We start from the raw sequence: 24,042 nt of genomic DNA, 5'->3' as shown, positions 1-24,042 counted from the left end.
AAATAGGTGGTTTTAAAGAAAAAACGTCAAGAATTGTTTTAAAAAAGTGGAGGTTTCCGAAAAATATTGTACTTGACATTTTTCAAGAATATTAGAATATATAGGACAACGTTGCAACGCTACAAATTTTGACGGAATGATTTTAAAGATATGGTTCGAAATGATTGAAAATTACTCTCAAACCTGTGGTAAACAATGAATGTGAATTGTTAATTGGGAAGAGAAGAAAAATTGGATGGGGTAGTATTATAGTTATAAAATATAATGAAGAGAAATATGAAAGAAATATATTAAAGAAACATAATCAATCATAATGGAAGAAGGTGTGGGAGAGAGTTGAAGATGATATGAAGGCCATGGTGATGAAGGACAGTGTTGACAATATATAACAACAATTTTCAACCACAAATTATTATATTAAATGTATATAAATATTAGTATTTTAAAAAAAAATGTATTTAAATTTAAACAAAGATCTATCTTACCCATTCACTCTTGACAATTTCAAGTCAACTCTCTCTCTCTGTGAAAAATAGGGTTGAAATTGATGAGTTGAATTATTTCATGGCTTTGTATATGTTGGATCACTAGGCTTTGATGAGTTCAAAGCTTGAAATACAAAGCTTTCTAAGGACTAAAGTCTAAAACAGGCATGCCATGAAATGAAGATTCAAACATTTAATTTAAACCAAATTAAAGCCACACTTTTATACTTTAATAGTGACTTATGTTTAAATTATGTTTTAATTTGAAAATATAGCAAAAAAAAATGAATTGAAGTATTTTTTTCATTTTTCATTATTTATTTTTACCTTCATTAGTATATCGACATGTATACTAATAATATATCTAATGTAATTTATGTTATGTATATCAATCAATTGATATATTTTATATTTGATATATTAGTCAATTGATATACAAAATTTATCGACCAACAAGTACTCGTGCATTTTTTATTATTTGTAGATTTAACTTGAATCCTTATTCATTTGTTTCAAGGTATATTAACTTTCTAGTATATTATAAACAACTTATATAATGGTTCAATTCATTATTTTAAATGAATGTTGATTAGCTTTTGATACGCCCAATGTCACACCTAATATTGAATTCCGAACGAGTGTTGATATACTACCTAATATATTTGCAAAAATAGATTTTTAAGAAGTATTAATATATTAATAATACGCTAATGTTATAGTTGATGATTTGAATTACTATTGCTATACTAGCTCATAAACTATAGATACGGTAATAATATATTTGAAATTTGATTTTCAAAGGAGTGATGATATAATATTGATACATTACTTAAATATTTTTAAAACACCGACATTGTATTTGACATGTATTTAGAATGAATGTTAATATATACTACTGATATACATGAATTGAATTTTTTATTGACTACAAATATACTATTGATATACTAATTGTTATATTTAAATGAATTTTTTATGAGTATTATAAACTACTAATATAACAATATAATAGTTAGTATTGTATTTTGCACGAATTATGATATACTATTGAATCACTAATACACTAATGATATATTTGAAATGCATCTCGAATTAATATCAGTATACGATTGAATAACCAATCTTATACTTTAAGTATATCATTGTGAAAATTGGTATATAAACAATATCATTGATGTATTTTTTTTTCTCTATCTCTAAATCTAGTATACCGATCATTTGATAGTGTGCTGATATATGAAGTATATATGTTATACAACTAATATACCAAATTAAATGTGATGGATATGTTATCAAAATCTTGAAAATTGAATAAATTCACTAATATACTTCATACTTGATATATCAATTGATATAATTAATACAATTAAATTCTATCAAAATCGTAAATGCAATACAACAAACGCCAAAACCTAAATTAAATACAACTTCATATCAAAATTAACAAAAAAATAAAAAATAAAAACAATATTCACCATAATCGAAGAAGCGATATCCACCCTAACATAATTAAAATCATGATTTATTAAATTATATAAATGATATATTTTATATTTGGTATATCAATTTATCAAATATAAAGTATATAAGTTGATTGATACATCAAATATAGAATGCCTAAGATACAGAGAGTAAAATTAAAATAAAAAGAAATTAGTAAATCATATTTAACTTAGAAAGCCATTGCTAGATTTTGGCTCCCCATTACAATTTTCCTTATTATTGAATAGTAAAAACAAACATGCAGAAGGAGAAAAACAGAGTCGCCGCCAGTGATATGAAGGATGGACCAAAACACAAACAGAGCTAAAAAAACAGAACAAGATTGACAATTTGGAGTCACAACAACAACAAATACAAACAAACAAACAGAGCTAGGAATGTAATAAAAAGGAGTTAAGTAATTAGTGAATTTAATTAATTTTGCGGCAGTCGGAACGAATCTGGCCGTCGGAGCCAGTGAGTGGGGAGAGGTTGGACATCTTAACCATGGCGGCGGCGAAGTCGGAGAAGAAAGCAGAGGAATCGGAGACGTAGGAAGTGACATGAGAATCGGCGGAGGAGTTGCTGAAGAGAGCTTGGTCGGAGTGAAGAAGGCCTTTGTTTTGGACCAAATTTTTGAAATAAGCGTTGTCGAATAAGGATTGGGTTTTGAGATCCAAAGGGGTAAGATTTTGGTCGTCGCCGGAGAAAGGGCAGTTGGATCTTAGAGAGGCTGCAAAGTCTGGATCAATGGTGGTGGTTTCGTTATGGGCCCTTACTCTGAACATCACGCATCTGGCTTGTCCAATTGTGTGAGATCCTATCATTGCCATGGGTAACACCCTTTAATAATTAAAATATAGAATTGCAAATATAGTCAAATCTATCATATAAATTATATTTAATTATATTATGATTAAGTGTATAGCAATATATTATTGGTTCGGTATTTTTATTGGTTTTTATAATAAAGAACTTATCCGAACTAATACTTTTTTATTTTCTCCAAATACAAACCAAGAAGTTCAATTTATATTAGGTTTGGTTTGGTTTAGATTTTAGGTTTCTCGGTTTGTTGTTGCACTCCTACTATATGGTCTATTATTGATTTCAACACTCTTAGATCGCTCTGGTAACCATTTCATTTTTTATTTTTGGTTTTTTGAAAATTAAGCCTATAAACATCTCTTCCTGTCTCTTATACACATCTAGATGTGTATAAGAGACAGATATATAACTGGTTTTTGTTTTGAAAATTTGACTAAGAATGTCAAAAACGAAATGGTACCAAATGGGATCTTAGTGTATAATAACATTTTTGAATAATTGCAAATGAAGCAAAATCTATCTATGATAGACTCTATTGTTGATAGATTCAGATGGTCTATCATTAATAGGTTTTGAAAGCTGTTTTAAGATTTGTTATAGTTGCAAATTCTTTTACATTTTGTTATATTTTTTAATATAATATTTTAGACATGATTGTTATATTTTTTACTAACGTTCCTCGATTCATTGGTTATTGATGAATGGGATCGATTTATTATAAAATAGAAAAAAGAAAAGGAAATTAAAAAACCTGAAAGAGCGACCAATTCTTTGGTGTTGAAGCCTTTGTTGGAAAAGGCAGAGATGAGATCGGGAAGGTCAAGGAAAGGAGAAGGAAGATCGTTGTTTGCGGTGTCGAAGCTGGCAGTGGTCGAGTCACTCCGCCCAAGTCCCACTACCCACGAGGGTCCCCCAAGCTGCAAACCCACATCCAAAACCATCAATTCAACACTTCCCATCCCTATACATTCTTTGATCGGAAATTTTTATCGGTAGAAAAAATGTCAAACTATTTATAAAAATATTTTAAAAAAATAGTGATAGATACGGATAGACTTCTATTAGCATATATAAGTGATAGACTTCTATCAGTTTTTATCACTTATAGACACTAGTAGAATTATATCAACCTCTAACAAAGAAATTAAAATTTTATTATTTTGCATAAATAGTTTTTCTTATTTTTCTATTTTTGAAAATCCTCCTTCTTTTAAAAGAAAATTAAATATATCAATTTATATTGGGTTGTATCACTTTGAATTTTCAACTTTCGTAACGGTATCAATTTACGTTGGAAAATATTGTGGGAGACCTATAATTGTATCATTTAAACTTCTAAATCATGATAAGGGAATTAATTTAGATAAACAAGTTTGTTTTGTAGAAATATTTTTGAAGATATATGGGAATACTTAGATAAATTGTGTTCTATCTTATATAACATATTTGTTTTTATAATTTGAATTTCTTTTTAAATTGATATAATTTTATTGTTTTATTTGTTATTTTTCTCAATAAAATAATTTATATCAACTTAAAAAATTTTAGAAAATAAATATTAATTCACATTTGAATAACTTTTTTTAAAAAAAAAAAAAATTACAATATAACAAAGAGAGCAATATACATAGTTGACAGCATTTATTTTAATTATAAAATGAAAATAAAAAAATGATATTTATATATATATATACATCAAATACATTTCAAATTATTGTTTACTTGGATTACAGTTTTAAATCAACTACCAAACACATATTCAAAAACATGAAATAAAACTTCTTTTTCATCAAATATCTAGTTTTCAAATTATCTACCAATCTTATCAAGTTTTCAAAAACTTGTTTTGTTTTTTTAATTGGATTAAAATTCAAATTCTTTTTTTAAATAAATGTGTAAAAACCATATATATGAAATTTAAAGGAGAGTAAACATAAATCTTAAAAATTAAAAAAAGAAATCATTGTAAAATAGGACTTTAATTAATTACTTTTCAATGAAGCTATAATATTTATATAGAGATTAGAATGCATGAATTTGAATTTTGATGACAAGAAAAGTTGAACTTACTGCAACCACCGAGTCTCGAGCTGCAAGGGACAAAATATCAGCACAAGAAACCACAGACGGACAAGCGGCCTCTACCAGCGTTTTTATTGAGTCAATCACCTCAAAACCTCTCAATGAATCTTTGTTTGGGATTGCCGTCTTTTCCCCTGTGAAGTTCGACGTGTCATCCAGTAATACTGACGCATCGCATCCCTGCATGTTACGTATAATCATTCATCATCTCTACAATATTTTATTAAGCAACACTAGAGTGTATCTTAACAATAAAAATTATCTTAAAATATAAACTTTTCTATTTTATTTATGCACGAGAAAAATATAAAGTAGGAGATAAGTTTAAGATATAGAACACATGCATTGACAAAGCAATCGTGAAAATGGAGGCGAAGCAATGATGCTCCCATTCTATATTCCTTGTCCACTGCTTTCACGACTTCACGTCGGACAATGGAGAGTAACTTTGAACATGAACTCTTATAGTAGTCAGGGGATAAACTGCCAGAGCTCAAAGTTATCAATGAAGCAAACACCAAAACACACCACAACTTGCTGCATTTTGATTCCATTAAATTATTGATGTCTAAATCAAAAATGTTTAGATTTTGTTAGGAATGTTGCCATCTCAAACTATGAATATATAGTGCCCCAAGTTCTAACTTTGTTGCATCTTGGCGGTTTACCTTTTGTACAAAGTCAAGTTCAAATGTTGAAAATTTGTGAACAAAACAGAAAGGAAAATGAATTTCATAAGCCTAAACCCACTATAAATGGGATTAAAGCAATAGTGTGGGTGGGTATACCAAATCTTAATTATTACTTTATCTGGGTTTTTTTTTTTTTTTTTGGGTTTTAAACACCTCAATTTGAAATTTCATTGACTATGTAAGCTTCCACATTTTCTTAATTAATCATGGGAAAATTCAACTAGCTGAATTCATTGAATAGTGATTTTAATATCCTTGAACAAGAGAATGTTGTGATGTGTAGGCAGCACTGATTGGGGTAAGTTTTAAGTAAATAATAATGTGAGTGTGTGAACAGAATGCATATTAGGAATCTCATAATTGGTCAAATTATTAGTGCTTTTAATTCTATATTATTGCATTGGTAAATGTAAGACTAAGGAGATATTCAATTCCATGTTTTTGCTAATCCCCCAAACTTTAGAATCTTCCATGCCTAAATCAGTGTAACAATTTTCAAATGTAATTATGGACCGCAAGGGTCACAAAGATTCATACAAGCCTTGTTGCAACTTACAACTTAGAAAGCGGATATTAATATTTCGTTTTTGAAAATTAAGCTTCAAACTTATGAAGTCTAAATGGAGGCTGAAGAAGTTTCTAAGCATCATTTTGCAACCCCTCTCGCAAAGTCCTGCCATGAATATGTCAATACCAATCGATCTATGATTTTCAAAATCGATCATTAAACTAACCCGATTTCAACACAGATAGTATTGGGTTATGAAATCAAGTAATGTAAATCGATTATATAAAAGACTGCTTAGATAATAGAAGCAGTTGCAAATGTAACAATCAAGCTCAAAGTATTAACCGATATATCACAATGCAAAAAGAAATATAGATATAGCAAAATTTAAATTCAACTCTCAAAGTCTATCGCGTCTACCAGTGATAGATTATATTGTAAATTAGAGTCTTTCATGATTATCAATGGTAATTCTGTTATATTTTCAATTCTTTAAGAATGTTTTTTTTAAAATGAAAATCACAACTTTCATTGAGAAAAAAATGAAAGAAGTCAATTCTTTAAAAAACTTGTTATACACTTAAGCCACGTTTACCAATCTGTTATGAAATTGATGGAATCATAATGGAATTCCCTTGATAGATCAATTATAATGAGTCACAATCACACACGTAATTGAATTGTTTTTTATCACATTTATTTGAAATCATAAATTTGTCACAGTTATGATTACCGTTGTCGTTTAGGATCAGACGGTGATGGTAACAATAAATGTGACAAATTTATAACTCTCATAGTATAACAATACAATAACGATAATAATTATCATAATAACAGTACCAATAGCAATAACCATAATAGCAACAATATCAACATAATTTCTAAACTTGATTGGATTGAACACCTTCTACTTGTTAATCAATTTACATTTTTTATTACAGATTTAGAAATATGCTCTAAATTTTAGAATAGACACAGAACAAAAGTAAAGAACACCAAATTTGATTATGAGATCTTCATTTCGTATTACCTTAAACGTTACAAAGTCCTACGCATAATAGCATAGCCCAAAATGTAATGGAACCATCACGTCCACAGGATTAGCCCAAATTCAATTATATTCTAACGGCCCACGGTCCATGACCACACCTGCTACGGGACTGGGAGAGTAAAAATGGTCAACGGAGCAGTACAATGATTAAGCAAATCTGTGTCTACAAACATCACACCACATCATATATATCTCAATCTATCAATTACTGTTGCCTCTCGGTTTTTGTCCAGTCTAAGAAAATTATGAAAACAAAAATTGGACCAATCATGGCTAAAATTCACTTCCTAACCAGGATGCCTATTATTATTGCACAAAAATCAGAATACAAAGTTTTCCTCCTCCGCACCAATAGGTTGTAATCTATCTCCCATCTCTCGAATAGCAGCTGCAGTAGAGTCATCTATGCCTAGCAAATATTGCAAACGAGACAAATTCTCATGCGTCGGCTCACTCTTCGCATATACAGAGTACAGATCGGCGAGTTCTTCAGACACGTCCCATGATAAAGGTTTTGATGGAACAGCTTTGTCACATGCGAGAAGATCATTGAGAGATGATACCTAAAGAAAATAAAAACACCCCATTACACTTGGAATCTAGGGAATAGTACTGACTAATTTAGGTCATATATGATAACCATTTGGTTTTTTGTTTTTGAAAACTAAGCCTACAAACATTTTTACCACTCTAGATTTCTTCTTTTGTTGTCTACTTTTTACACTATTTTCAAAAATCATACCAAAATTTGATAACTAAAAGAGTAGTTTTAAAAAACTTATTTTTATTTTTGAAATTTAGCTAAAAATTCAACTCTGGTACTAAAGAAAGATGCAACATAGTATTTTCAATAACTAAAAACCAAAAACAAAATAGTTACTAAACAGAGTTAATCAATTGATATGCATAACATCAATCTTAGTTGTTAGTTACCCTACAATGGAAAATTATTAAAATGAAAAATATCTTACCACCCCCTGACGGTTCCTCTGCCTCAACAGTGCTACGGCCTGAATTAACGAGTTTGACAACCTGCTTTCTGCCAGCTCGTGTACAACTCCTTTTGCCTTCTCAGCATTAATGTTGAGGTCCAATGGGATTTTCTCATAGACCTCTTCTTCATCAAACTCACCAGTGCCGGATGAGAAAATGTCATCCACGGTCTTTTTGAAGAGGTTCTCTCGCAATCTCTCGGATATCATGCTATCTAAATCAACATTTGCTTCCTTAAGTTCTCTAATCTGCTTAATGTTGAGCCGTCCTTGACCAACAGCAGTTTCAATGGCAGCAGCCATTTTCGTGGTTGTTATGCTCTTAATGATCTTATTGGCATATTCGGAAGGCAACCCAACTTGCTTCTGCAACTCATTGAGCTGTTCTACCCTGGCTTTTGTAAGTTGACCATCAGCCAAAATTACCTCAGCCTGTTGCTGGAAGGCCTGCTCAGCTAGGCTCCTATGTACTTCAACAATCTCCTTAGTGGTTAAACCCAAAATGTTGCCTAGCTGATTTAGTAAAACGTACTCGGAATCATCCTTCTTTGTTGTAATCTGAGCACCAAATGGAATTCGAGTAACTTCACCAGTTAAACAAAAGAGCAAATAAGTCTTGTAAAGGTCAGACCGTTCTCTTTCTGGCAGGTCATCCTTCAAAGTTATCTCTGTCTGACCAGGTTTTCCCAATCTTGCAGAAAGCTCTTTGTTTGGTCTTATTTTCTTCAAAGTCTGAAGGGATTCCCATTCCTCGTCCTCCTCAAGCCGTTCCTCTTCTTCTTTGATAGGCTCTTCCAACAAGGCATCAGCATCAGCATCAGCAGATTCCCCTTTTATATCAGCCACCAAGTCTGTCACAACTAGCGTATTAAAAGCAATCATCTTCTTAAGTTCTTTTGCTGCTTCAGTACGATTTCCAACTGCACGAGCTCGCTTTATATAGTTGATGAAAATCTTCCGAACCTTCATGCGTTGGGTAGTACAAACGGAAACAGGATGAGAGCACAAAAATTTAACTCAAGTTATTGAAAGAACACATGCTAGGTGATTACTCACTGCTTTGCTTGCTATCGACATGGCAGCCTCCCTTGTCAAGCGCAAGCCATGAGCTGACTTCCTCACCGATTTCTTTATATCCGCATCATAACCATCAACACCTGCAGCAATGGCCTCCTTTACAACCTGAGAAAAAAGATAGAAACATTAGTCTTGACATAATAGAGCTGGAAGTTCCAGCAGATGGTGTGTCAAATTATAGAAAGAAACAAGTCTGATTCCTTTATAGAAAATCCACAACCAAGAACTTAATAAGTGAAAACGAACTGTTAGACACCAAGGCCTTAGGCATAATAAACAACAAAGAGAGATGCCAAAATATCATTACCTTTTCAAACAAGGAACCACAAATATCTGTATGTGCCGCTTCGACAGTCTGTTGAGGTATGCAAAGCAAAACTCTCAGCCTCAGTAGCGCCGATACATCCTCATCACTCAGCTCTCCATCAGCAACACATTGCTGAAGCTTTTGTCGATAGATCTCTTCATAACATAACAGGTAATTCCGAAACAATAGTAAAAATGATAGGTGACTTATAAAATGGCACTTGCAAAGATAGATAAAGATGTATTAACTAGCTGTATGAATATTAGGATAGCTCAAAACGGAAACTAATTGTTGACAGCACAGACCAAACATAGGGGAGCCAGATCCAACAAACAGTTGCATCATCTAAAATAGAATACCTTCATGAATCTCACTGGCCTTCAATGGATCAAAGTGAAGCTCCTCACAGAGATTTTGGAGGAAAGCGGCTTTACTATCTGCTATCTCCAAATCACCACCACTAACGGACTGTGCAAGACGTTTGCGATAAACCTTTGAGGTAACATCAAGTGTAATGTTTTCTGCTTCTCGTTTCCCTAAACCAAATATATTTCTCAGCTGATTCAAGGCTGCGAGCTGAGAGGGAAAAAAAGAAAAAAGAAAAAAAAACGTTTATTATTTATCCTTTATAGTGGGGAGAAAAGTTATTTGCAACAAATCAACTACCAATAGAGAGATAGACAAGCACTGCATTGGCCTAATGAGAGGATTCTCAAGAAAATATTTGTAACAATCATCAGTCAGAGAAATTTAATGATTTATGGTTTTAAGTTTGGGACCACGTCTAGATGGTAACTTCAAACAAAACTTTTATTGAACTTTTGCCAGTTAGTTTTCCAAGTGTAATTATTTCTTGAGAACAATAATTTTAATTCTCTTGATCATATGACTAATCCACACGGATTTTAATAGAATTGCCGTGCACCCATATAAAGGGAAAAAAATGAAAAGAAAAGATAATCAGCAGCCTAACACAAGCCTAAAATATAATAACTTGCACCACTTTGGTATACAAAGTGTGAGGAATTAGCATAAAGAAAGTAATCCTTGTTTTTTTTAAATGAACAACTTTCATTGAAAAAAAAAATGGAAGAATACAAAGCGAATAAATAACCAAGCCCACAAAAGAGGGACTCCTAAATAAAAGTGGACTAATCACACAAAATAGTGCCTATAGAATAGTTACAAAAGAACTTCGAAGTTGAAGCCCAAAGATGATGCATAAAACCTAATAAGAGCCCCAAAGATAACTAGGCTCTCTTTCCAACCCCCTAAACGTTCTACTGTCTCTTTCCCCCCAAAGATTCCACATGATAGCACACAGGTCAGCCGCTCATAAGAAACGACCCTTCTCACATATCAATTGATGTAATGAAACTAGCTTGCTAAACTGTTCCTTTTACAGGATAAACATGCTTTGATGATAGCTGATAAACCAATAAGGCTACCAACTCCATAACAGTAAAAATCATAGCAATCTTCAAAAACTGACCAATAGATATTCAACAATATGTCTTAACAACTTGATAGAAATTATAGCATTGCAAAATAGGAATGAATTATTAAATCTGACATTTTAGGATTTGAACTAAAAGCATTTACATTTACATTTAGAGAATGATTAAGCCTTCAAGAAGAATTAGAAATCATTAGATAACTAAAACAGGTGGGTGGGCAATGTTAAATGATAACCAAGAGTGGTGCATTTTATTATATTTTGGGCTTCTGTTAGAAATATTTTTTCCTCATTTGTTAAATGCTATATTGAGGAGGGCTCGAATGTTTGTTTTTGGGAAGAATGGTGGGTGGGTGATATATTTGTGTTCTTTTTTTGTGTTTATATCATCTTTTGAACAAGATGTTGCATTTCGTGGCTTCTATTTTACCAGGTTCTGATCCTTCCGCCTCTTTGTCGTTAGGTTTCACATGTCATCCGTCCAATAGAGAGCGTGAGATATTGCAGGTCTTCTTACTGTTCTTCAGGGTTAGCAAGTGCTTCATGGGAGAAGGGATTCTAGGCTGTGTAGGGGGTTCTCTTGTCATTCTTTCTTTAGTTTAGTTTGTTGTTGTCCCTTCCCCGCCCCAAACTGCCTCTGCTTTCTTCTCCATCCAGTTCAAAATATCTAAGGAGGTAAATATTTTTGTGTGGTAGATTGTACAGGAAAAAGTCATCACTATGGATCGTGTGCAGAGTGAGTCTTCCTTTGTGTTCTACCTGCAGTGGTGTATTCTTTGTAGGGGTCATTGGGTCAGGTAAAGGACATACATCTCTTGTTCTGGGACTATCAGTTTGCTTGGTCTCTTTGGCTGTGTTGGTCGGAGAACCTTGGCTTATCTTTGGCCTAATCGCAATGGTTAGGCTATTACTGAGGAGGTGCCCCTAAGCTTTCATTTTCAAGAGAAGGGCAATTTTTGGTAACAAACTAGTTTTTATTATTATTTTGTGGGAATCTTGACTCGAGAGGAACGATATAATTTCTAGAGAGATGGAGAGGTCACGTGACAAGGTCTGGGAGGTGGCAAGATTTAATATCTCCTTTGTGGGCGTCAATTACTATCCTAGTTTATTTTATTGGATCAGAGTCCTTTTTTATAGTTTCTCATGGTCTCCTTGTTGGGTTGATTTTTTGTATTTTGTACATTCTTTCATTTCTCCCAATGAAAAGCTCAGTTTTTTACCATAAAATATATTAAAATAATAAGAGAGAAGGTGAAACAGCGATATTGAGTCCAATCTACATAATACATTATTATATTATTGTTGTCGTCGTCGTCATCATCATTATTATAATAGGTTAAGCTAGTGGCTTTAACTGATTTAGACCCTACGCAGACCTCTCAAAAGTCTGGCAAATTTTCTTCGCTCAATGAAAAGACCATATGCCAGTTGCTGGTTTTTTGGGTTTCCCATTCTACAATAGCCAGCAAACATGGGCACAAATAACTTATGAGGCCTTGGAAGTGGGAAAGTTGGAATTCGATATCTAGGTTCAATCATCATGCCATCACACTTCTTGGGGTATATACCCTTTCCTCGGTTCACCTTACACCTTGACAAATGCCTTTAAGAGTGCAAATGGTTTATCCTTTAGGACAAGCAGAAGTGGGGAGGACTCAAAGCATTGGTATTTTTTTATGTCTCAGAAAGCTTTGATATCAAAGAATTTTGCAATTGGCACATTTATTTTTTGACTCCCTAGCTAGTGTTTTAAGTGTGAATGACAACCACTCCCCTAATTTGGCATGATCATTTTATACTATATATAAAAAGATAAGTACATGGGTTTGGTATCATTAAATGGACCTTATCTTCATCCATGCGGCCATTAGATAAAGAATCCGTAACATAGGCTCGATAGAGGAGCTTCAGATCATCTATCTTCCGGTCACCATCGTACTCTCCACCTAACCCAAATGAGGGATAAAAGCAAGTCAAATGTGATTCATCCACGAAACTAGAAATGACAATATGGAACTTAAAACCTACCCAGGAGAGAAATTGGGCCAACTCCAGGAGCAAAGCGATTGGCATCTGGATGGTTCTTTAATGAAATAAGCAAACTGTTGAACTCAAGTATCTTATCAAGCTCTTCCACAACTTCTATGACTTCCCGGCTGGAACCCCAAAGTTATTATGAGTTAATAGATAACAACTGAACAACGTAAAGAAACCAAAGACAAATACATATATTCATACAACTATACATATTAAAAGATTGTGTGCATCAACAGGAACCAGCAAAGATGTTTTGGAGACCATTGGTGGTAGGTCGGAAATAGTCAAGCCTTTAAAGATAATTTTTCTACTCCTGAAGAAACTATTAATAGAATCAACTTTCGAGGTTCACGATGGTCTATCCTATCCAAAAATCTTGTTACTTCTCAGCTTTTGAAATTCAAATCAATTGGAGAGTTTTTTCTACAACAACCATCTGGGTAATAGGTAGGCCTTCTTTTCCTAAAAATTTCTACCCTTTTTTTGTGAATAAGAATATTTCTTTTCTTTACGAGGGAAGGAGGGAGAGAGAATCCATCAACGAAACATTAATAAAAAGGAAATCTAATTTACTATATTAGGATGAAAGTTAACAGAAATCTTTGTGGCTTTAAAAATTACTACTAATTGAAACTAGACTGAAGGAATGGTAACCATACGCTGCCCTTGTTCTGGACTTGAGTATATTGAGTGCTACTGATATATTTTCCTCAACCAGCTTCCTTGTATGCTCCTTCAACAAATCATCTGCCAGCTGCAAGAAAATAAACTATAATGTTGGGAGAGACAATTATGAACTCTTTAGAAAAGCTCTTGAAATGAAAAGTTGAGATACCTCATCAGAAAGTCGATACAAACATTGTGCATCTTTGAGGCTTATGAGCTTTTCCGCATTAACATCTAAAAAGATTGCATCAATGACGTACTGATCAGGATAGAAATGGGGACAATGCATCTGAGATGTTGAAGGTCATTTTCCAATAATGATCTGACTTATGTACGTTTCCAAGTTTAATCAATCTCAAAAACTGAATTTTTCCTATCAAAAAAGATCAACTGAAATTTTAACTGAAGTACCTAATTGAAATTATAGTAAGATACCACCGTTTAATTACATTTAATCATCTCTCGACAGGTAAAATGTAGTTTTTAAGTTCGACCCTTTCTGTAACCCAGAAATGTCCTCTTTCCTTTTTAAGACAGGAGAAAGCAAAAACAGAGGCAAACCCAAACCCTTCAGCATTTCAATAAATGAAGAACCTAAGTGTATGCCAAGAAAATCCTGAATGTCCACTTGCTTTACAACATGTTTACCTCTTCCAACTGATTTTAGCTCGGTAATATACAGGCGTTGAGCGTTGTCACGGATAGCAATCTCAATCTGAGTAAAATATTATAAAATAGCTTGTCATGCCAGATGTACTCAATCAAACATTGAGCAAACAAATTGACTACACGACATATCATGGTATCAAAAGAAAGAGAACAATGGAAGCTGTAAGTAAAATATTTAAGTTGAATACCTGAGAATCAGTAACCTTAAAAACACGTTTCCAAGGTAATAGGAAAGATGATGCGTCTCCAAACACGAGGGTTGATACGTATATAAGTTTCTGAAATGCCTGCACTGGAGGTTCACCCTTAATGGTCAAGTTCCATCTTTCAAGACCATGACAAATATTCTCGACCAATAAACCATTCATACACATAGAAAATGAGCAGAGTGACATACCCGACGTTCCTCTATGTCACCATCACGATCTCCAGTTTCAAGCCGTTGCCTAAAAATTCTTCTACCAATCTAGAAACCCAAAAGAATAATTAATGTTCTTTAAAGTCATGCAGAATTAGTTTAACTAACATTAACAACCACGAAGACAACTCATATCTGCCACGTCGCAATGCAGGGACCAGAATACTTACCTCCATATGCATACCAGCTGCATCAGGGTCATCAATGCCCAAGGCACTTTTGAACTTGATGATTGTGTCGACCTCATCACCATTGAGATCTTGACTTCCCGGTGGAAGAACAGAAGACACAAATCTGAACAATTTTTTTCTTAATGAGAAGCAAGTTGTATAAAGAAATTAGATACAGAAAATAGAGGGGGCAAGGCATTATTGAAATTGGTCATTGTGCTGGCCTCATCATCTTTTAGATCATGAGTTCCCGGAGGCAGGAATAGAGAGTAAAAAGCTATACAGGCCTTTTTATTTGGAGGATATTTGAGGCATTGTATCTAGAAAGGTGAAATTAGAGAAATTCTGAGAAGCCTACTTCAATTAGCATGAATCAAAAAGGGAGAATAGTTGCAATAAGTTTTAGCTAGGGAACTGCAAGTAGGACTGACAAAATACCATCTCCCACAAATCGTATTTGTCCCTCTCACCTCCATATAATTTCTTTTATTTTTTCCTACACGGATTTTCTGATGCAAAGCCTTGAAGGCAAACGATGAGAAAATTTAAGGAGTTAGAAAGAAAGGAGTGATATTTTAAAAGCCCAACCTCACAGTGGATGGTAAAATATCACTTCCCTTCTTATAAATAGGAGACTAAATTTCACGGATGAGAGGAACTTACAAGGAACAGACCTACAAAAGTCAAAGGAAGGCCTGTCCAATTGGCATAAATCATAAAAGGCCATATTTATAAAAATCCATATGGATAAAACTACATATCCGAAAACACTAACGTCCCTGAAGAACCCAGCCATGCATAAGTTCCTCTCTTCCAAAGGTTCTTCTACTCCTTACTAACTCGCTTCCCCTAGAAGGGCTCTTTTATAGCAAAGAACCACAAAATCTTAGCGTACCTCTACCTTTGAAACAGGAGTCCACAAAAAAAAATACGTAGCACGTAGCAGCTCTCAAATCTCTAGGGAAAGATACAGGCAAGTACGAATCTACAACATTATTGTATCGAGCTTGAGCATCGAAAACCCATTTTTCCAGTAGTTCATTATGCAGTTGAAGTTCATTTGGGACTTACCGACAATACAAGTCACAAAGCTCTGCGTTAAACGCCTCGTCTTGCTTGCTAACTCCATATCTGAAGATTAACGTGAAAAGGAAGAATTACGATAGAAACATAACCTACTATTGCAACAAAAATGTCAATTCTCAAAATTTCGATCTGAAAGTTCAAAATAATGATGAATGTTAGCAGTTAAATACATAAGTACTTTCGTCTGCTAACAAGCAACCATAGTTGATCAACTCTACTTAAAGCAAAAAGTTCCTGTTCGTCAAGTATATACATCTGAAAGAAACTAGAGGAATAGAAATGAGGAAAAGAAAATCAAACCAACTTTGTGGCAATGCTATCTATTTCCTCCTTCTTCACATTCTTAGGATCATCAAAGCCGGCCACATAATTATGCAAATCGACAGCCGCAACTTCAGGAACACATGAATTCAAGGAGTATACGACGGCTCCACTAGCAGCAGCGAGAGCAGCTGCCCCACCCAAAGCTGCGTTCCGGGAATTACCAAACCGCAGGCCCAGGCCATAACCGGCGGCTACAGCTCCGGCGACAACAATGGCGGAGGTTGCTAATCGTACAGGCGGAGGTAGTAGGTGAACAATAGGCTGAATCCCGGTGAGCTCCTTCTTGCCGCCAAAGATATCTAGCCCGGAAGACGACGAAGAGGAGACGGCTTGTTCTGTAACCTCGGAGGAGGCACGCGGAATTGAGACTTTGAACTGGCGTCGTTTGGTGAGATTGAAGTTTGTGGCTGTTCGAAGAGGGAGAGGACTGAGCAAAGGGCAGCAGTTGTTTGAGAAATGAGAAGCGAGGAGGGTAGAGGGATTCATTTCTCGCTCGTATGTGTTGAGGGATAATTGAGGAGGAAGAAGGTAGATAAGGCAGTGAAAAGAAGAGTTCTCTTGTTTAGGGTATCATTCACAGAGGCTTTTATAGGGTTTAGCGGAGAGCTGATTAAGCGAGCGAGCGAGCGAGCAGGCGCCCAAGGGGATAGAACGGAGGAAGGAGAAGAAGACAATGCAAATGCCACATGATGGATGCCCAATCTTCAATTTAACTAATCAAAAGGGGGAAACTGCAACCCCTGTACTTCTGACATTTTCAATTTTACCCCACATTAAATCCTATTTTCATTAGTCTTGTACATATTATAGATGGAAAATTCCCCCCAACTAACCCAAAACCCAAAAAAAAAAAAAAAAACTTCCATATAATTAAATTAACCTCTTTTCTTTTTAAACTTGTTTTTTACTTTTTAGGGCTTCGGAGTAGTTGGTGGATTCAATCTAATTGTTCGAGTTGTAAATTTATTCAACCCAAATAACCCTTATTCAAAATGAATCCAACTCAATACAACGATGAAACATTTGGTTCGGTTGCTTCGGGGTACTTGATCATTTATTTAATTTTTTTCTAAAAGGAAGTAAAACTTTAATACGTAAAAAATTGATTTAATTATTTTTATATATTGAATTAATAACAAAATTCAATTTTAATTTATTGATGAAAATTTTCTTTTCAAAGTATTAAAAAAAAATTATTTTAGAAGTTGTTAGAGCATAAATTATCCCAAAAATAATAAAATAAAATAATACATGTATGCATAATTGTATTATAAGTAAAAAAAAATATACATTTCAAAGTTAATAATAAATTCTTATTGGTTTTACGTGAACAATCAATCCAATCTACAAAATTTTCATTTATTTAAACTGAAAATGTATGGGTTGAATTGGGTTGATTAGTTTTTTCATGTCATTGGGTTTTTTGAACACCCCTACCATTTGTTTTACCGATATTGCCATGGAATTTCTGAGAGACATTTTGTTTCACATAATTTCACATTTTAAAACCCAAGGAACCCATCTGACATGGGTTTTTTTAATACCCACCATACTTATAGAATTTTGATAATGGGAGGTGGATAGAGCCTAATTAATTTATAAATTCAATTAATTATTACTACTAATTTTAATTAATTATTAAATATAAATATATTATTTAGACTTAATAAATTTCAACTAATAGATTTACCATTGATATTTTATGTTTTCTCAACCATTTAATATAAAATTTTATTATTAATTATTAATTATATTTATTTAATTATTTTTATTAATTAAATAAAATAATTTAAATAAATCTCAAGTTAAAATATTAATTTAAAGATATTTTAATTGATTAAATAATTAATCAATATAACAATATATTGAATAGTTAAATTTAATTATAACTACATTACTTGTTCTCTTAAATAAATATTTAGTTTTGATTTATATATATAAAATTGGTAAATCAAACACATTCATTTAACTTCCAGACATTAACTGTCTTGCATATCCAAGCACAGTAATTATCTTAGACAAGACATATATAACCCATGCATTTAAATTCCAGACGTTTGATATCCATACCCATGAATAATGTTAGTGATCCAAACGGCCCCTTAAAAATAGAATATAATATATTTACTTTTCCCTCAATTTTAAGTGAATCATCCTTCACTTCTCCCTCAGGTTTTAGGTTTCTCATATGTGCTTCTTAATGTATTAGCAAAAACATCACATATAAAAAATATCAAAGTTTATATATTTAAAATACATTATTTATATATATTAACAACTGCCTCATTAAAAACCTTGTTACAAAACTCAGTAGGAAAAACAACATCAACGAAAATATAAGCTTGACTATGAAGCCCCTCCTACAATATATATGGAACGAAGGTGATGTTCACTTCTTTTTTTTTTTTTTCGGAAAGATCTTTGTAGAGTTCAGTTATTTGTAACGCTAAAATCGAACCATGATGAAAATGTGAATATGAGTTATGATGATACAGGTGTAGATAGACAATACGAGGAACCATATGAGTTTAATCGAGAACAGGGTGATATTCCATTGTCTATAAACACTCAACCAACAACATTATCAATAGATAATGATTGTACTAGTCCATGGGACTTGGAAAGAGAAACTCAGTGTAACGACATGTGTTTGATAATGAGAAATCAGCAGAATTGAATTCAATAGATTGTGGTCCTCTATAAAAGTGTGAACCTTTTGCGGCTGGTAATGAGATATCAACATAAGTGGATTCAATTGATTATAGTCCTACAAAGGTTGTGGTCCTACAGTGGCTTCAGTGGTTCCACAATCCACGTTTTCATGTTGCAGAGGATAATTGATAATGCATGGTACCTCTTCATCTGGGACAGATGTTGAAGTTGATCAATTTATTTTTATAGTAAAAATGACTTGAAAATGAGATTGTCTACTCTGTCCATAAACAATAATCTTGAATATAAGGTAAATAAGTCAAGTAAGTCTTTGTTCACTATCAGATATATTGAGGGGAGTTGTAAGTGGAGTCTTCATGTAGTAAAAATCTCGGGGTGTAATATATATTTAAGATCACAAAGTATATGCGATCACACGCATGTTCTACTGAAATTTTGAATCACGACCATAGACAAGCAATGGCTTTGGTAGTTGGCCAACTAATCAAAGACAAGTTTATAGGCATAGGATGTGTTTATAAACTTCGTCACATCATTGAGGATATTAGGAAAGAGTACGACCTAAACATAAGTTATGACAAAGTGTGGTGTGCAAGGGAAACCACTTATGCTTTCACTGAGGGTACTCCATAAGAGTCATACGTCGTTTTACATATTTACGTGGAAATGTTAAATGGAGAATCCAAATACAATGTTTGAAATCGAACATGAAGATGATGTGTATTTCAAGTATATGTTTATGGAATTAGGGTCTTGTATTAGAGGTTTTGCAAGTTGTTGACATGTGGTAAGTGTCGATTGGTCGCATTTGAAAGGAAAATACAAAGAGACTATGTTGGTCAGCATTTCCATGAATGATAACAATCAAGTATACCCACTAGCATATATGATAATGGACAATGAAACTGATCGAGCATGGAAATGGTTTATGTCGAATTTGAAGTATGTTATTGGAGAATCCCCTAACTTGGGGTTCGTGTCCAATGGGATGCTATCTATCAGCAATGCTATTTGTGCAGTTTCCCCCACGACATTTCATGGATCGTGCACATACCACATAGAAAATAATATTATTTCAAACTTTAAGGACAGTACAGTTGTTGGGATGTCCAAGGATGCAACCAGACATTTTGCATGTCAAAGTTCCAAGCACACTAGGACCAACTTTGTAGTTTTCGAAATGGTGTTGTAACGAAATATTCGAAGGGTATCGCTCTTGAAAGATGGACATGAGTTTACCAAATAGAACGAAGCTACGACAACACAACATCTAATGGTGCAGAGTGTTTCAATTCTTTAACTAAAGAATGTCGACTGTTGCCTATAATGTGCTTATTGGAATATGCTAGAGGCCTCATCTAGTCGTGGTTTTATGAACGAAGGAATTATTGGGCATCTCGAACAACGTTACACTCGTACTATTGTGAAAACTAAATAGTAAGTGAGTGTGATAAGGGCATACGATATCGAGTTGAATCGATTAACTGTTATAGAGTCCATGTGCAGGACAATCGATTGGACGACATTGTGAATCTTCATACGAAGAAATGCATGTGTAAGGAATTTGATTCACTTTTTCTCCCGTGTTCGCATGCAATTGTGGCCGCCCGAAATGAAACATCCCCATCCAAAGTCTTTACAGTCGATTTTATATCTAGACTCCCTCATGGTTGCTTAGTGGAGCATGTAAATCTGCTTAGTCACTCATTTGAATGGAAAAAACTTATGGGATATGTAGAAAATAATATTCTTCATCCAAGAAGAGTGGCATAGGTCGGATGACGAAGGGTACGAAGAATACCATCTAGAGAAGAACATTGCAGATAAGTAAAATGTGGTAAGTGTGGAAATTATGAGCATGATCGACAAAACTACAATGAACCGCTCACGACAAAATGACATACTGAACATAGTAGAAATGATTCAAATGTTGGTTGAGGTTGATTGTCTATGTGCCACTTTCCATCCTTAACGTATGCTCTATGTACAAACAAATGTACACTGTCTAAAGTGTTTAAATTGTATAATGCATTATGCCTATGAATGTCTCGCTCTAGCTGTATCTCTCTAAGTCTTGCTCTCGCTAATAATGGCATGTATAATGTATATTTCTCACCATATACCGCTCTTCATGTCTCGCTCACTAGTAACGTTACTCGATGTCTCGCTATCTCTTTATGATTTGTTCTCTTAATGTCTCGCTATATCTAATAATTCTTTTTTAATGTCTCACTCTCTCTAAGTTTTGCTCTCTCTTTATGACTCGCTCTCCCTAAGTCTCACTATCTATTAACAACAAGTTAGTAAAATTACAAAAATTCACATGTTATATTACAAAAAGTCCACATGTATCTACAACACTGAGATTTTTTATACATAAAAAATATAAAGTGTTCGCCCACAACTGAACCATTAACTGCATCTTATACTCATTCATCTTTTCCTGAGTGATTACAAAAGAATCACCACCAGTCACTAAACATTCTAAAAATTATATTGCAAATATGCCACATTCAAGATGCTCGTGTTGTATGTTCGTAGTAGTAGATGAGGATATTTTCCAACGGAATATATCTAGGTCTGACCTCGAATGTTTCAAATCACAAAAGTGAAGAAGTGATGATAGGGTGAAAATTAATGGCTCCAGCCAAGACTCCAACTTCTTCTTTGACGTGATGGACGAGAGTGAATCGGACACGAACAACCGACCTCTATTAATGTTCATTGATGTTAGTTGCCGTATACACAAAATCCACATCTACTCCGCTTTCGCCGAATTTACCCATGACGTAGTCCTTATACTCTTCTTCCTCTCATACTATGGTAGTGTGCAAAAGTTCAATAAATGGTTACCGTTATTCTAATTGGTAGGATGGTGAACTTGTTCATGCACATGCCTGGTCGGCTATAAAATTTATCTTTTATAAACCAAAACAAAATATTTATGGCCTGCATCCAAAATAGGTATAAGTTAGGAGAGTTCATTGTATCTAGTTGTAAAAAAGTCAAGGATTGCAAACTTACATCACACTCAACCCATGAACTGTAAGAGTATACAACGCGCATGCGAAAAATAATTAGGAACTTAAATACTCTAATTTCATTAATTTTTAAGTTTAAAGCATACGTGTATATAACTTGAAAATAGAGTTTGAGATACAATCATGCATTTATATAGCTTGAAAATAGGTTTTGAGATACAACCTTTGAAGTAACCCAAAATTTAAGCTATCTGTTGGTTGAAAAAAAATCATGAACACTTGGTGGACTATCGTTAGAGGCCTCCTCGCTATTCTCTGGCCTTAGAACGAATTGTGGGATTCGATCGTGGGACTAAATTGAAGGGAATTTTTTAGATTGTAAGAGTTTTGGTATCAATTAATTTTGAGACAACATATAAGCTTCAAAAGCCAAAATTGCATGGGCTATTCTCAATGGAAAAATCTTCTATTTAAAGAAGAATTCATGCCTTCAAATTACATGAGAAATTGACAACACATCAACATGCATTAAGTAGAAAAATATGTGTATAAAATAATGGGAAAAGTTGAATTTTTCCACTAACCTTAATTCATTTTTTAAAATTGAATTTCAAAAATTCTATTTTAAAATGAATTTTAATTTTAAATTTGAATTTCATAAATTCAAACTTTAATTTTAAATATAATTAATTATAATATTAATTTTATATAAAATTAAATTTAAACAATTTAATATTAAATATTAAATTAATAATAAACATTAGAACATGGCCTCCTGTTCATTTTTAATATTTAAATCATATTTAAATGTTTTCAATTATCCAATTTGTTTAATTCGACAATTAAACTACACGTTAATTATATCGCATATAATTCAGCATTTATTTCCTTAACTGAATTTGAACGTTTCAAATTCTCCTTACATTGTTCTAAGGATTAATTCGATATGAGTTAGCAAGGGGACTTAATGGACCTAAGATCATGACGCCAACGATCCGAGTTTAACCGGCTAAACTCTTTAACCTAATTAACCAATATTCGTTAACTACCGAGACACTCCATTAAAACCCAATAGTTGTACCTCCTCACTGCAAATATATTTCTGTCTACTTGATTTAACCATGATTAGTAAGTCGATCCTTCACGGGTTCTTCATAATTACAGCTAGATCAAAATTACCGTTTTACCCCTGTAATTACATTCTTGCTCCTTAAGTACCACAGATCCTCTAATGAATAATTGGTTTGTGATCCAACCACCAAACCGAGTTCTTCTTGGGCCAATAAGAGAGTGGGACCCCTTGTTCAAGACCCAGTGACAACACTTAAGAGAATAACTTATCTACTATCTCTAGAAGTAGGTGGGAGCGAATTCCATCCTGCATAACTATGTCCCCAACTATTTACCTGATCTTATCTTTAAAATGGGAGGTTTATTGAATCGGTGATGATGAGCCACTCTCACCCATGCATATTAAAGGATAATCCTGAATAAACAAGAGTTCATAGTTAGCTCATGATTAAGATCGAGTTGAAGAAAATCGAATATGAGAATTTCCACGGGCAGCGGAATGATCGTTTCAAATTTCATTCGTATTTGAACAACAACAATTACAGTCAAGAAATTGAAACTAACAGGTTCTACACAATATGAAATTACAACGTGTTTTTTATAAGAACAAGGGATAGAATTATACATACCTTTGAAAACTCATCTTCAAACACCCTCGATCACGAACGCTCATGCAAACTCCAAGCCATTTGTCTGGATAAACTTCATATATGTTTAATATTTACAAACTACGAGTTTTAGAACATACAACCCAACATGTTTAACAGAAGCTTAAAACATCATATCTGATGATGGAATTGATGATCCATTATCTTACAAGAAGGCAATGGAAGATGTTGACAAGGATGAATGGATTAAGGTCATGAAACAATAAATGGATTCTATGTACTCCAATTCCGTCTGGGAGCTTGTAGATCAACCTGATGGGGTAAAACCTATAGGTTGTAAGTGGATCTGCAAGAGGAAAAGAGGTGTAGATGGAAA

General features: G+C 33.5%; 2 protein-coding genes across 2 annotated transcripts; both read right to left on the bottom strand.

The window, feature by feature from the left end:
- Positions 1 to 2,116: 2,116 nt before the first annotated feature.
- Positions 2,117 to 5,456, bottom strand: LOC120083601 (cationic peroxidase 1-like). The gene is made up of 4 exons (XM_039039421.1): positions 5,222 to 5,456; positions 4,866 to 5,057; positions 3,547 to 3,712; positions 2,117 to 2,787 (listed from the first exon to the last, which is right to left on the bottom strand). Exons 1-4 carry the CDS (start codon positions 5,429 to 5,431, stop codon positions 2,399 to 2,401), a joined length of 957 nt encoding a protein of 318 aa, XP_038895349.1. The 5' UTR covers positions 5,432 to 5,456; the 3' UTR covers positions 2,117 to 2,398.
- A 1,725-nt stretch (positions 5,457 to 7,181) lies between these two features.
- On the bottom strand, positions 7,182 to 17,015 carry LOC120082922 (protein TIC110, chloroplastic). Its single transcript, XM_039038343.1, has 15 exons — positions 16,314 to 17,015; positions 15,995 to 16,054; positions 14,924 to 15,047; positions 14,733 to 14,801; positions 14,524 to 14,622; positions 14,315 to 14,381; positions 13,836 to 13,900; positions 13,660 to 13,754; positions 12,992 to 13,119; positions 12,809 to 12,909; positions 9,864 to 10,080; positions 9,505 to 9,659; positions 9,177 to 9,302; positions 8,100 to 9,083; positions 7,182 to 7,691 (listed from the first exon to the last, which is right to left on the bottom strand). The coding sequence occupies exons 1-15, from the start codon at positions 16,817 to 16,819 to the stop codon at positions 7,449 to 7,451; spliced, it is 3,039 nt and encodes a 1,012-aa protein (XP_038894271.1). The 5' UTR covers positions 16,820 to 17,015; the 3' UTR covers positions 7,182 to 7,448.
- Between the last annotated feature and the right edge of the window lie 7,027 nt (positions 17,016 to 24,042).

This window comes from Benincasa hispida, chromosome 8 (genome assembly GCF_009727055.1).
Source record: "Benincasa hispida cultivar B227 chromosome 8, ASM972705v1, whole genome shotgun sequence".
NCBI lineage: Eukaryota > Viridiplantae > Streptophyta > Magnoliopsida > Cucurbitales > Cucurbitaceae > Benincasa > Benincasa hispida.
The sequence above is the reverse complement of the archived record's forward strand: the minus strand, read 5'-3'. Positions and strand labels throughout refer to the sequence as shown.

Coding starts and splice junctions, on each gene's coding strand:
- LOC120082922 (XM_039038343.1), bottom strand. CDS start 16,819: ATGAATCCCTCTACCCTCCTCGCTTCTCATTTCTCAAACAACTGCTGC. Junction 13,901..14,314: donor GCTAAAATCAGTTGGAAGAG/GTAAACATGTTG, acceptor CAATCTTTTTAG/ATGTTAATGCGGAAAAGCTC. Junction 9,303..9,504: donor GTGGTTCCTTGTTTGAAAAG/GTAATGATATTT, acceptor CTTTTTTCTCAG/GTTGTAAAGGAGGCCATTGC.
- LOC120083601 (XM_039039421.1), bottom strand. CDS start 5,431: ATGGAATCAAAATGCAGCAAGTTGTGGTGTGTTTTGGTGTTTGCTTCA. Junction 5,058..5,221: donor TTCACGATTGCTTTGTCAAT/GCATGTGTTCTA, acceptor CGTAACATGCAG/GGATGCGATGCGTCAGTATT. Junction 2,788..3,546: donor AGAATTGGTCGCTCTTTCAG/GTTTTTTAATTT, acceptor TGGCAATGATAG/GATCTCACACAATTGGACAA.